Here is a 14,171-nt window from a genome sequence, read left to right as displayed (position 1 = left end):
CATAAGAATGTCTTTGAGTTTGACTTAGGCAACATTTTTATCTCCTCACACCTGCACACATATTGGTTATTTTGGTACTATCCCATATTTCATGAATTGGAGAGGAAACGGGATTTCTTTTTTATTGCAAGGAGAGTCCACAACTTCATTCCAATTACTAGTGGGATATTTAACTCCTGGCCAGCAGGAGGAGGCAAAGAGCACCCCAGCAAAGCTGTTAAGTGTCACTTCCCTTAATCCCTAGTCATTCTCTTTGCCTTTGTCAATGGAGGATGTGTGAAGTCGGTGTCTAAAGAATTTAATCCTTTTAATGGGTACTTTTCCCTGCAAGCAAGGATTGGGGTCTAGCTGTGTCCACATCAATCTCTTAAGTAAGAGAAGTGGTGGCTTTTAGCAGTTAGAAGGCGGCGAGGTTGTCTTTGCTTTACTTCTAACATTAATGCTACCCCTATATAGAAAACCAGGGTTGGTTACTCTGTTTTTTACTTTTCTCTCCATGTCCCTGCCAGCGGTCGATTGATAGACTGGGAAGATCCTAGAGGGAAAGTCAATTTATATCCTTATTTAAACCCTTCCCTTGGCAGGTATAACTGTTACTGTCATCAGGGAAAGGGAGAACTTTGAAGGGTGACCAACTGGCACCTCCATTGCCCTCTTAGATGGGTCTGGAAACCTTAGTTATTTCCCAGGTTGGGGATATCAGTTATTTGAGCAACTTGGATCTACGGCATTTCTTTAAACAGGCTCCGGTTCACTCATTATTGGGTGTTTCTCTCTGACATAACTCAACAACCCTCATAGTTTTGTTTAGAGTTAAAAATGTCACAGGGGGTTGAGGCTTTTATTTAGTTGTGTGGACCTTTATAATGGAGCATCTACACTCTAGTTCCTTTAGCTGGTATGTTCCTCATTTACAGCAGCAGAACCTCTGGCTTCAGTAGAGGGGGCTACCGCTGACTGTGTTATGCTTATATTTTGATAACATCGATGCAAGCCATTATCTGATGCTGCAGGCGACTTCTCCAGCTTGATCAGAGGAGACTACCGCCGGCCTTTTTTTAAAAATATTCTCTGACAGTGCTATTTTAGGCAATATATATATATCATGGGATTATCCATGTTCGTGTTTTATTTATTTTTATTTTCTTCTGCGGTAGAAAAATATATAGGGTAGATTATTAATCTGCCCACTTGTTATTCAGTGGGTAAGTCTCCAATCTACCAGCTGGATTCCTGTTTTAACCCAGCTGTGTATTCAGCAATGCTATGGCATTTAGGGGAAGTCTACGTAAAGTAGGCTATAGTATATAAATGAGTCATTTTGACTATCTCATTTATAGTAAATGATTGGTTTAGGGATTATTAACATTTATTTGATTTATCGCTATCCTGATTCATTATGATTCAGTATAGGTATATACTGTTATACTTGATACATTAGGTATATACTGTTATACTTGATACATTTTAAATGTATGCTCTAGGGACTCTTAACCTTTTTTTGTCCCTTTTCTACCATAGATAACTAAATTTTGAACTTAGCCTTTACTCCTCAAATCTTACGGGGGTTCGATAGGGGTCTTCTGGCACTAGCCAGATGTTAAGGAATTACGGTGGCATCTGTCTTGGACTATATCTTTGTTCAGGTGCCTTCTTTTCTTTTTGTAAGATGTTATTGTCTATTCTACATTCCCATGGGTGGAAAGTGAATCTGGAAAAGAGTTTCCTTGTGCCAGACACCAGGGTGTGTTTCTTAGGAACGGTTATAGAATCTATATCTATAAAGATTTTGCTGATGAAGGTCAGAAAATCCAAAGCCCTCTGGTGGCTCAGTGGAAAGTCACTGGGATACAACATGAGAGACCAGAGTTCAAAACCCCCTGGGGGCATGACAGTACCCCCTTCCTAAGGCCTGGCCTCAACTAGCTTTAGTCCGGTTTATCAGATTTCAATCGGACAATATCTCCTCGGTGGCTTACATCAGTCACCAGGGAGGAACTTGGAGTTCCTTAGCAATGAAGGAGGTGACTCGGATGCTCCAGTGGACAGAGTCTCACGATTGTCTTCTCTCTGCCTTCTGCATCCCAGGGGTGGACAACTGGGAGGTGGTTTTTCTGAGCAGGCAGACTTAACATTCCGGGGAGTGGGCTCTCCACCCAGAGGTTTTCAATTGATAACTCTCAGGTGGGGGGTTCCAGAGTTGGATCTGATGGTGTCTCATCAAAACGCCAAGGTTCCAAAGTACGGTTCAAGGTCAAGAGACCCTCAGGCCGCTCTGATAGATGCTATAGTGGTTCCTTGGATCTTCTTTCTGGCATACCTGTTTCCTCCGTTTATTCTCCTTCCACAAGTCATTGCTCGTATCAAACAGGAGAGAGCATCTGTAATTCTAATAGCTCCTGCATGGCCTTGCAGGATCTGGTTCACGGATCTGGTAAGGATGTCATCTCTCCCTCCTTGGAGGTTTCCTCTAAGGAAGGACCTTTTAATTCAGGGTCCATTCCTCCATCCAAACCTGGATTCTCTGAAGCTGACTGCTTCGAGATTGAATGCCTAGTTCTGTCTAGACATGGGTTTTCTGAAGCGTTCATTGATCCTATGCTTCAGGCTCGCAAACCTGTTACACGCAAGATCTACCATAAGGTATGGCATAAATATCTTTATTTGTGCGAATCTAAGGGTTTCTCCAGTAGCCCGGTGAGGATTCCCTGTGTTTTATCTTTTCTTCAGGATGGCCTGGAGAAAGGTTTGTCAGTCAGTACTCTGAAGGGTCAGATTTCTGCACTGTCTATTCTTTTGCACAAACGTCTGGCAGATGTTCAAGCTTTTGTTCAGGCCCTGGTCAGAATCAGGCCTGTGTTTAAACCTGTTGCTCCTCCTTGGAGCCTTAATCTTGTTCTTAAAGTTTTGCAACAGAGGCTCCGTTTGAGCCAATGCATATTGTTGATATGAAATTGTTATCTTGGAAGGTTTTGTTTCTTCTTGCTATTTCTTCCAATAGCAGAGTTTCTGAGCTTTAAGCTCTGCAATGTGAATCTCTGTACCCTATTTTTCATGCAGATAAGGTGGTTCTTCGTACTAAATTGGGTTTTCTCCCTAAGGTGATGTTGGATCGAAACATTAATCAGGAAATTGTTGTTTGGTGGAACAGATTTGCAAAGCGGCAACATGGTCCTCTTTCCATACTTTTTCCAAATTCTACAAATTGGATACTTTTGCCCCGGCTTTGGGAGAAAGGTTCTTCAAGCGGTGGTGCCTTCTGTTTAGGTCCTCCTGCCTTGTTCTCCCTCCCTTTTCATTCCGTGTCCTCTAGCTTGGGTATTGGTTCCCACTAGTAATTGGAATGATGTTGTGGACTCTCCATGCCATAGGAAAGAAAACAAAATTTATGCTTACACGATAAATTTATTTATTTCCGGGCATGGAGAGTCCACAAGTTTTTTTTTTGAGTAAACCTCAGGCACCTCTTTACTCTTGTGTTTCTTCTTTTTCCATTTTCCTTCTGCTGGGGATTATGGGTAAGGGAAGTTACACTTAACAGCTTTGCTGGGCCTCCTCCTGCTGGCCAGGAGTTGAATATCCCACTAGTAATTGGAATGACGTTGTGAACTCTCCATGCCCGGAAAGAAAGAAATCAGGTTACCATAAATTTTGTTTTTATGAATTTCTGACAATAATTCACCATATTCAAATTAATATGTGAAGCCACCCAAACAGTTTTGTGTGTGTGTCACCTGAGCCATGGATGAAAGCTTTTCTCTTTTTCCCCTTTTCATATAGATCATAGGCTATGTGTGAACTAAACCTGACACAAGGACTTTTTTTTCTGTAGTTGTCAATAAAGCGAAGATGCTGTCTGCTGGAGTAGCAGAAGAAGTACTGAAATTTCTTACATCTGAAATGCCACCAGTGCAGTTTAAATTATTGGGAACACTGAGAATGTTAATAGACGCACAAGGTAACCTCATGTTTCATACTGAATATACAAAAACTCTGTGTTTATATATACAGTATATATACTGTATATACATACATACATACACACACACAATATATATTGTGTATATATGACATGATTTTATTAATGAGTATATTCTGCTTAAATCATCTATACTAAACACATTCCTCTTGTAAAATGAAGTCCACTTCATTTTGAGTAAGGTTAATTATATGTCCATTTGACCAAGTATATAGACATAAATTAACTCTCATTTTTTATATGACTGTTGTTTATATGAATGCAACCTTTTTTTCTTAATCTAGCTGAGGCTGCTGAACAGTTGGGAAAGAATCCCAAACTAGTGGAACGGTTAGTTGAATGGTGTGAAGCCAAAGACCATGCTGGTGTAATGGGTGAATCAAACAGACTGCTCTCTGCTCTAATACGACACAGTAAATCAAAGGTCAGTTCAATTCAACAAACCTATGATATATATTTGTTACAGTTTCCTTCCGATCTGACTGCATCTGTGTCACGACATTTACTTTAGTCTATGTTTTGTTCTTTTTATCAGTCATCTAGCATCCGCTTGTTCAAGGTCATACACAAGTATTGCTTGTCATTAAAAATAAATGATATTTTTTGTTGCTATGTGAGGGCACCAATGGCATGCTTTTAATATTGTACATACATTACAGGCAGATAGTGTACTATTTTAGTGCAATAGAACAAATGTGAGCCTAGGAAAACTCAATCTGATCTTAGTCTGGTACACAAATGTCTTTTCAGTAATTGAAAAGTGACTGCTAGACATATCCCCTGCTAACCTGATTCACCATATTACATTAAATGAACATAAAAGACATAAATGAAATGGATTGCATCTGCAAAAATGCATCTGTCAAAAGTTACTACTGTCAAATTGTGAACCTACATCAGAAGAATGCTCTTGTGAGAAGCTTCACTTGACCTATGTTAAGTTATCATTCTATGGTCCCTGCATGAACAGATCACAGTTTTCCACACAAAACAATTAAAACTCAGGTGGTATTTGGCTTTCTTTTTTAGTAAAAATACAAAACAAAAACAAAAAACCTTTGCAATATACTTTCACTGTTTATTGTGTCCCCTTTTCCTGTAATTTAATTCTGAAAATAGTGGTCTCTCTAATTCTTATTAAAAATAGACGTATATTCTAGAATAATATATTGCTGTGTTCCACACAATCATTGCTTTCACACTCTGGTAGCCCATTTCTAGCTGTCCTAATTGGCTTAAAGGGACACTAAACCCAATTTTTTTATTTCATGATTCAGATAGAGAATACAATTTTAAACAATATTCCAATTTACTTCTATTATCTAATTAGCTTCATTCTTTAGATTTTTTTTAAAGAAATAGCAATGCACATGGGTGAGCCAATCACACAAGGCATCTGTGTTCAGCCACCAATCAGCAGCTACTGAGCCTATCTAGATATGCTTTTCAGCAAAGGATATCAAGAGAATGAAGCACATTGGATAATAGAAATAAATTAAAAAGTTTTTTTAAAATTATATGCTCTTTCTAAATCACAAAAGAAAAAATGTGGGTTTTATGACCCTTTAGGCACAGAAGGAAACCTAGGTTACAACATGGTGTTGTTACCCATTGCTTTATGGTCTACAACTTTACACTTAATTTGGTCAATAAACTGATATAACTTTAAAAAATAAATTTTGCATATTCTTCTCAAGCTAGTCTGTGATTTGAACACATAATTCTTTATATCATTTATTTAGCCTTTAATGTCCCTTTTCATCTATCAAATGTACTTAATTATCTTGTTATCCTTGGTTGAAAAGCATATCTATTTAGTCACAGGAGCAGCAATACACTACTGGGATGTAGCTGGTGATTTGTGGCTACATACATGTCTCTTGTCAATGGCTCACCATAGGTGTTTAGCTATGTCCCAGCATTGCTTTACTGCTCTTGATTTTAACTATTTGTTTAACCTTTTTGCAGGGGTTAAACACAAAATTATATGCAAGGAATAATTCAATAGTAAAATGCATTAGATCACATTAGACCATTTTTGTTGTACTTTTATATTCTTTTAAACTTTTAGAATTATTCATATAACTGAAGAATATGCTTTTCTTACTGTTGGTTAAAGTGAACACAATAAATGTATAAGAAATAGTCTTCTCGCTTTGCGGGGTTGTTTACTGGACCTACATTGCAACAAAAGATATGCAGAGCCAGTAATAACTGCAACTCATACATTTAGGAGCCAAAAACTTTTGTTTATCCCTATATATATATATATATTTATTTTTTATTTTTTTCAAAAATAGAAATGTTAGTTTATTTTTTTATTAATTACCAAAATGCAAAGTGAGTGAACAGGAAGAAATATTAAATCAAATCAATATTTGGTGTGATCACCCTTCAAAACAGCAGTTTTTTCTTGCACACAGGTAGGTTGTTCAAAACATCTTGGAGAACTAACCACTGTTCTCCTGTGGATTTAGGCAGCTCAGTTGCTTCTGTCTCTTCATGTATTCACAGACAAATCCGATGTTGTTGAAATCATGGCTCTGTGGGGGCCATACCATCACTTCCAGGATGCGTTGTTCTTTACCCTTAATATAGTTCTTAATGACTTTGACTGTATGTTTCGGGCTGTTGTGATGCGGCAGAATACATTTTGGGCCAATCCGATGCCTCCATGATGTTATTACCTCATGGATAAGTATCTGACTGTACTTCTCAGCATTGAGGAGACCATTAATTCTGACCTTATCCCCAACTCCATTTGCAGAAATGCAACCCCAAACTTGCAAGGAACTTTAATCATGCTTCACTGTTGCCTGCAGACACTCATTCTTGTACCGCTCTCCAGCCCTTCAGCAAACAAAATGTCTTCTGTTTAAGACAAATATTTTGGCTTTTGACTCGGTCCAGTTCACTTGCTGCCATTTTTTTGCACCCCGGTTCCTGTGTTTTCATGCATAGTTGAGTCGCTTGGCCTTGTTTCCACATCGGAGGTATGGCTTTTTGGCCGGAGCGGTATGGTTTTTCCATGAAAACACTTCTAACCAGACTTCTCCAGGCAGTAGATGACTGAGCTGATGTCACTGCTGGACATCTTTGGATTGCAAAGGTAAATAAGCATGATGTGTCTTTCATCTACTGAACTGTTTCCTTGGCTGACACTGCGTCTATGGCCCTCAACTTTGACCATTTTGTTGTACTTCTTCAGAAGGTCTTGGACAGCACATTGGAATTCCCTGTCTGCCTTGAAATTTCTGTCTGGGAGAGACCTTGCTGTTGCAGTATAACTACTTTGTATCTTTTTGCTGTGCTCAGTCTTGCCACGGTGAATGAGTTTCGACATTAAACTGTCTTCTGCAATCTAAACTTGTTAGCAGTTTTAGTCCTCCTACAAAGCTGTTTCTGTTTCAGTTAATGATTTTGATACAACCTACATATTAAATTGATGATCATTAGCACGTTTGGTATAACTGTTTAATTATGCAGATGACTAAATGCCTACAAAATCCCTGACTTTGCGCAAGAAGAATTAATGCTGTTTTGAAGGCAAAAGGGGTGATCACACCAAATATCGATTTGATTTTGATTTTTCTCCTGTTCACTCTCTTTGCATTTTGTTAATTGTAAAAATAAAATGTTAACATTTCTATTTTTGAAAGTGTTTTTTACTTTACAGCCCACACCTTCCTAAATCTTTTGCACAGTACTGGGTTTGTCAAGCCTTCTGTAAAGGGACACATAGTAAACATCTTGGGCTTTCCAGGCCAAGAAACAAAATTGAGTATATTATGTAGGTGCTTCTAGAATATGAGAGAAACCAAATTTACTTTTTTTTATTTATTTACTAAATCCAAAGTAAATGAAAATGAAATAAGCCACTCAGAAACTTCCTCCAGTTGCAGCCTCATTTCTATTTTTTAACTTTTGTGGAGAAGTTCTGCTGTGATGATGTTTTAAATGCTCTAATGTTCTGGATGTTGCTTTCCTTTGAGGTACAAATATTGTGATCAGTGCTTAGTATGGTAATGTTAATGTATAATGTAGTCCACCGAGTATCAGTGCGATACAATGAGTGCACCACATATGGTCTATGTTGCAACTACTTAACTATGCCGTTGTAGCACGAAAGTAGCCATAGGCAATACATAAATTAAAACTAAGCAGAATGTATGCATACCTTTAGACCCAACTACCACTATCATTCTATACAATTAAATGTATATTTATTCCTACATACTTTCTTTTGTTCAAACATTTTATCATTGCATCCTATGACCAGTTAAGGTTGTACACATCTATAAAAACACTAAATAGATGTCATGCACCTCCTTCTATGGGTGCTGCCATTTTGGAACTTATGTTACTCTTTAGTTATCTAAAGGAGAGTTATTGCACATATGCAAACACATCAGTACTGGAATGGAATGAAATAAAAGGTACATTTCAACATGGCAGCACCCATGGCTAGCAAGAAGTGGGGGATAACCTTAATACTATACTTATAAAATGTTTTAGTGTTTAACGTTTGTTTAGCTTCTATGCTGTACAAAAAATGACATCATTTGCCTGCCCCTAATCTAATGTGTTTTAATGCAAGTATTTGCTCCTCACATGACTAATACTATTAACTCATAGTGTGTGCTATTTACCGTTTCATATGATTTTGCAGAATATTCTAAAATGTCCAAACACGTTGTAAAAATCATACATGAATATTCTGATGATCGTATTCTCTTCAGAGGCATTCTCTTATTTTAACCCTTTACAGGTGCCAGTTGGTGAAGCACCACATTTTCATACTAGACGCTGTCATCTTGGAGCCCAGGTATTCTTGTACCCTGTGAGAGAAGTGGGGAACTTTCACAGATCCGGCTTTTTGACAGCTGTATTGTTAAATTCGGGTTAGCACACACCCTGTAGAGTGGGAGCTTTACGTTTTTGGACTTTTTATACACAGTTTCAAAGTTACATAACTTAAAAAGACAACATTAATAATATAGAGAAATGCAGCCACTGCAAAAATGTAAAGCTCCTGTTTTTTATCATGCACCCTAACGTGAAGCGCAACAATACAGCTGTCACTGATCTGTGCATGCTCACTGCTTCTGTCACAGGGCCAACAATACAGCTGTCACTGATCTGTGCATGCTCACCGCTTCTGTCACAGAGCGCAACAATACAGCTGTCACTGATCTGTGCATGTTCACCGCTTCTGTCACGGCGCAACAATACAGTTATCACTAATCTGTGCATGCGCACCACTTCTGTCACAGAGCGCAATAATACAGCTGTCACTGATCTGTGTATGCTCACCACTTCTGTCACAGGGCGCAACAATACAGCTGTCACTGATCTGTGTATGCTCACCGCTTCTGTCACAGGGTGCAACAATGAAGATGTGGAGCTTCACCAACCAACACATCTAAGAGATAAAAATAACAGAATACCTTTGAAAAGAGTTGTAGACAAAGGAAGAAAAGGTAGCCTGGTAAGTAATAATCTAATTGTAGTTGTGTGCAGTAGTTTTAATTTCACATGGGTGAAAATAAGTGATTTCTCAGACACTGCTGCTCACTATCCCCACAAAAAGTGTTGGTTTATTCAGCCCTGTCACATGTTTTGAAACATTCTCATTTAGATGGAACATCTAACATTTAGGATTTGTATTATTCGTTATTACATTTTCCAAGAAATACAGTACATATGCAACAGACAAGTTGCAAACCAGTCTAATAAAAACTAAACGAGCCAAGGTATCGATATAAAGTGTACACAACTTTGCATCAGTATTAGCTTCCAGTATTTTATTTTTTCTTTCATACGGGTGGTGAGAGTCCACAATCCATTACTCCTGTCCACTAGGAGGAGGCAAAGATTCCCAAGAGCTCTATAAAACCTCTCGCACCTTACTGGTTATCAGTTTTGCCTTTGCTTCTGCTGGAAGAAGGTGAAGAATGAAGACACTTCTGATGTTTTTCTGTAAGAAAGGTTCTCAGACTGATTTGAGGCCAATTTCCCCTCAGAGAGCTGCTGTTAGATGGAGGGAGGTATTGGAAGTATGGTATTGTGGCACAATTACTCCCTATGGGAGTTAGTCACAAGACTTCCACAGGTGTCGCGGGGACCTGTCCTTAGCCCCTCCTGTTAGGTCATAGTTATACTCGTATTCTATATCCTCCTCTTCTATTATGTTTCAGCACTAGTTTGGCTATCTACTGGATCCTGGTTAGAAGATGTCCTGTAATTGGGTGTCTATGGGTAAGTACATATTTCTCTTGTAAGGTGTATCCAGTCCACGGATCATCCATTACTTGTGGGATATTCTCCTTCCCAACAGGAAGTTGCAAGAGGATCACCCACAGCAGAGCTGCTATATAGCTCCTCCCCTAACTGCCATATCCAGTCTTTCTCTTGCAACTCTCAACAAGCATGGAGGTAGTAAGAGAGAAGTGGTGTAACGTAGTTGTTTTTTTTTCTTCAATCAAAAGTTTGTTATTTTTAAATGGTACCGGAGTTGTACTATTTTATCCCAGGCAGAAAATAGAAGAAGAATCTGCCTGTGATTTATATGATCTTAGCAGGTTGTAACTAAGATCCATTTCTGTTCTCACACATGACTGAAGTGAGAGGTAACTTCACGGGGGAATGGCGTGCAGGTTATCCTGCTATGAGGTATGTGCAGTTAAATTTTTTCTAGAAGATGTGAATGCTAGAAAATGCTGCTGATACCAGATTTATGTAAGGTAAGCCTGAATACAGTGATTTAATAGCGACTGGTATCATGCTTACTTTCTGAGGTAATATATAGATTTGCAATATAAAACGTTTGCTGGCATGTTTAAAACGTTTTTATATATACTTTGGTGATAAAACTTTATTGGGGCCTAGTTTTTTTCCACATGGCTGGCTTAAATTTGCCTAGAAACAGTTTCCTGAGGCTTTCCACTGTGTTACTAGTGAGTGGGAGGGGCCTAATTTAGCGTTTTTTGCGCAGTAACTTTTACAGACTGAGACATCCAGCTTCCTCCAGGAGTCCCCTGAATGCTATAATACCTCTCTCAAGGGCTCTTAGGCTTTCCAAAATTGTTTGTTGGGGAAGATAGGCCCACAGCAAGGCTGTGGCAGTTGGTGTGCTGTTAAAAAACGTCTATATCGGTTTTTTGATTCGTTTTTTGAACTAAGGGGTTAATCATCCATTTGCAAGTGGGTGCAATGCTCTGTTAGCTTATTATACACACTGTTAAATTTCGTTTGATTTACTTGCTTTTTTTCACTGTTTTTCAAATTCTGACAAATTTGTTTCTCTTAAAGGCACAGTACCGTTTTTATTTTTTGCTTGTTAACTTGATTTAAAGTGTTTTCCAAGCTTGCTAGCCTCATTGCTAGTCTTTTTAAACATGTCTGACATAGAGGAAACTCCTTGTTCATTATGTTTAGAAGCCATGGTGGAACCCCCTATTAGAATGTGTACCAAATGTACTGATTTCACTTTAAGTAATAAAGATCACCAGAGGAATCTGAAGAGGGGGAAGTTATGCCGACTAACTCGCCCCACGTGTCAGACCCTTTGACTCCCGCTCAAGGGACTCACGCTTTAATGGCGCCAAGTACATCTAGTGCGCCCATAGCGTTTACTTTACAAGACATGGCAGCGGTCATGGATAATACCCTGTCTGCGCTATTATCCAGACTACCTGGGTTTAGAGGAAAGCGAGACAGCTCTGGAGTTAGAAGAAATACAGAGCATACTGCCGCTTTAAGAGCTATGTCCGATACTCCCTCACAATATACAGAAGCTGAGGAAGGAGAGCTTCTTTCTGTGGGTGATGTTTCTGACTCAGGAAAAAAAGATTCAACCTGATTCTGATATGTCTACATTTAAATTTAAGCTTGAACACCTCCGCATGTTGCTCAGGGAGGTTTTAGCTGCTCTGAATGACTGTGATACAATTGCAGTGCCAGAAAAATTGTGTAGATTGGACAAATACTATGCAGTGCCGGTGTGCACTAATGTTTTCCAATAACCTAAAAGGTTTACAGAAATTATTACTAAGGAATGGGATAGACCAGGTGTGTTGTTCTCTCCCCCTCCTATTTTTAAGAAAAATTTTCCAATAGATGCCACCACACAGGACTTATGGCAGACAGTCCCTAAGGTGGAGGGAGCAGTTTCTAACCTAGCTAAGCGTACTACTATCCCTGTCGAGGACAGTTGTGCTTTCTCAGATCCAATGGATAAAAAGTTAGAGGGTTACCTTAAGAAAATGTTTATTCAACAAGGTTTTATTCTACAGCCCCTTGCATGCATTGCCCCAGTCACTGCTGCTGCGGCTTTCTGGTTTGAGTCTCTGGAAGAGGCTTTACAGGTAGAGACCCCATTGGTGACATACTTGACAAGCTTAGAGCACTTAAGCTAGACAATTCTTTTGTTTCTGATGCCATTGTTCATTTGACTAAACTAACGGCTATAAATTCTGGTTTTGCTATTCAAGCACGCAGGGCGCTATGGCTTAAATCATGGTCAGCTGACGTTACTTCAAAGTCTAAGCTGCTTAACATTCCCTTCAAGGGGCAAACCCTATTCGGGCCTGGTTTGAAGGAGATCATTTCTGATATCACTGGAGGAAAAGGTCATGCCCTTCCTCAGGATAGGTCCAAATCAAGGGCCAAACAGACTAATTTTCGTGCCTTTCGAAACTTCAAGGCGAGTACGGCATCAACTTCCTCTAATGCAAAACAAGAGGGAACTTTTGCCCAGTCCAAGTCGGTCTGGCAACCTAACCAGACCTGGAACAAAGGTAAGCAGGCCAAAAAGCATGCTGCTGCCCCTAAGACAGCATGAAGTATCAGCCCCCTATCCGGTAACGAATCTAGTAGGGGGCAGACTTTCGCTTTTCGCCCAGGCTTGGGCAAGAGATGTCCAGGATCCCTGGGCGTTGGAAATTGTATCCCAGGGGTATCTTCTGGACTTCAAAGCTTCTCCTCCAAAAGGGAGATTTCACCTTTCACAATTATCTGCAAACCAGATAAAGAGAGAAGCATTCTTACACTGTGTTCAAGACCTCCTAGTTATGGGAGTGATCCATCCAGTTCCACAGGAGGAACAAGGACAGGGATTTTACTCAAACCTGTTTGTGGTTCCCAAAAAAGAGGGAACCTTCAGACCAATTTTAGATCTCAAGATTTTAAACAAATTCCTCAGAGTTCCATCATTCAAGATGGAGACTATTCGTACCATCCTACCTATGATCCAGGAGGGTCAATACATGACTACAGTGGATTTAAAGGATGCTTATCTTCACATTCCGATACACAAAGATCATCATCGGTTTCTCAGGTTTGCCTTCCTGAACAGGCATTACCAGTTTGTGGCTCTTCCCTTTGGGTTAGCTACAGCCCCAAGAATCTTTACAAAGGTTCTGTGGTCACTTCTGGCGGTCCTAAGACCGCGGGGCATAGCAGTGGCCCCTTATTTAGATGACATTCTGATACAGGCGTCAAATTTCCAAATTGCCAAGTCTCATTCGGACATACAGGGAGTGCAGAATTATTAGGCAAGTTGTATTTTTGAGGATTAATTTTATTATTGAACAACAACTATGTTCTCAATGAACCCAAAAAACTCATTAATATCAAAGCTGAATAGTTTTGGAAGTAGTTTTTAGTTTGTTTTTAGTTATAGCTATTTTAGGGGGATATCTGTGTGTGCAGGTGACTATTACTGTGCATAATTATTAGGCAACTTAACAAAAAACAAATATATACCCATTTCAATTATTTATTTTTACCAGTGAAACCAATATAACATCTCAACATTCACAAATATACATTTCTGACATTCAAAAACAAAACAAAAACAAATCAGTGACCAATATAGCCACCTTTCTTTGCAAGGACACTCAAAAGCCTGCCACCATGGATTCTGTCAGTGTTTTGATCTGTTCACCATCAACATTGCGTGCAGCAGCAACCACAGCCTCCCAGACACTGTTCAGAGAGGTGTACTGTTTTCCCTCCTTGTAAATCTCACATTTGATGATGGACCACAGGTTCTCAATGGGGTTCAGATCAGGTGAACAAGGAGGCCATGTCATTAGATTTTCTTCTTTTATACCCTTTCTTGCCAGCCACGCTGTGGAGTACATGGACGCGTGTGATGGAGCATTGTCCTGCATGAAAATCATGTTTTTCT

At 39.3% G+C, this 14,171-nt stretch overlaps 1 protein-coding gene across 3 annotated transcripts in view; it reads left to right on the top strand.

Moving 5' to 3' along the window:
- Nucleotides 1-14,171, top strand: part of RAP1GDS1 (Rap1 GTPase-GDP dissociation stimulator 1) — a 488,321-nt gene that overhangs the window by 396,904 nt on the left and 77,246 nt on the right. For all 3 annotated transcript variants that reach the window (XM_053703455.1, XM_053703456.1, XM_053703457.1), the window contains 2 exons: nucleotides 3,833-3,958; nucleotides 4,264-4,403. In XM_053703455.1, the coding sequence (XP_053559430.1) occupies nucleotides 3,833-3,958; nucleotides 4,264-4,403 (266 nt within the window). The remainder of the gene's footprint in view (nucleotides 1-3,832; nucleotides 3,959-4,263; nucleotides 4,404-14,171) is intronic.

Source organism: Bombina bombina, chromosome 2 (genome assembly GCF_027579735.1).
Source record: "Bombina bombina isolate aBomBom1 chromosome 2, aBomBom1.pri, whole genome shotgun sequence".
Classification (NCBI taxonomy): Eukaryota; Metazoa; Chordata; class Amphibia; order Anura; family Bombinatoridae; genus Bombina; species Bombina bombina.
The sequence above is the reverse complement of the archived record's forward strand: the minus strand, read 5'-3'. Positions and strand labels throughout refer to the sequence as shown.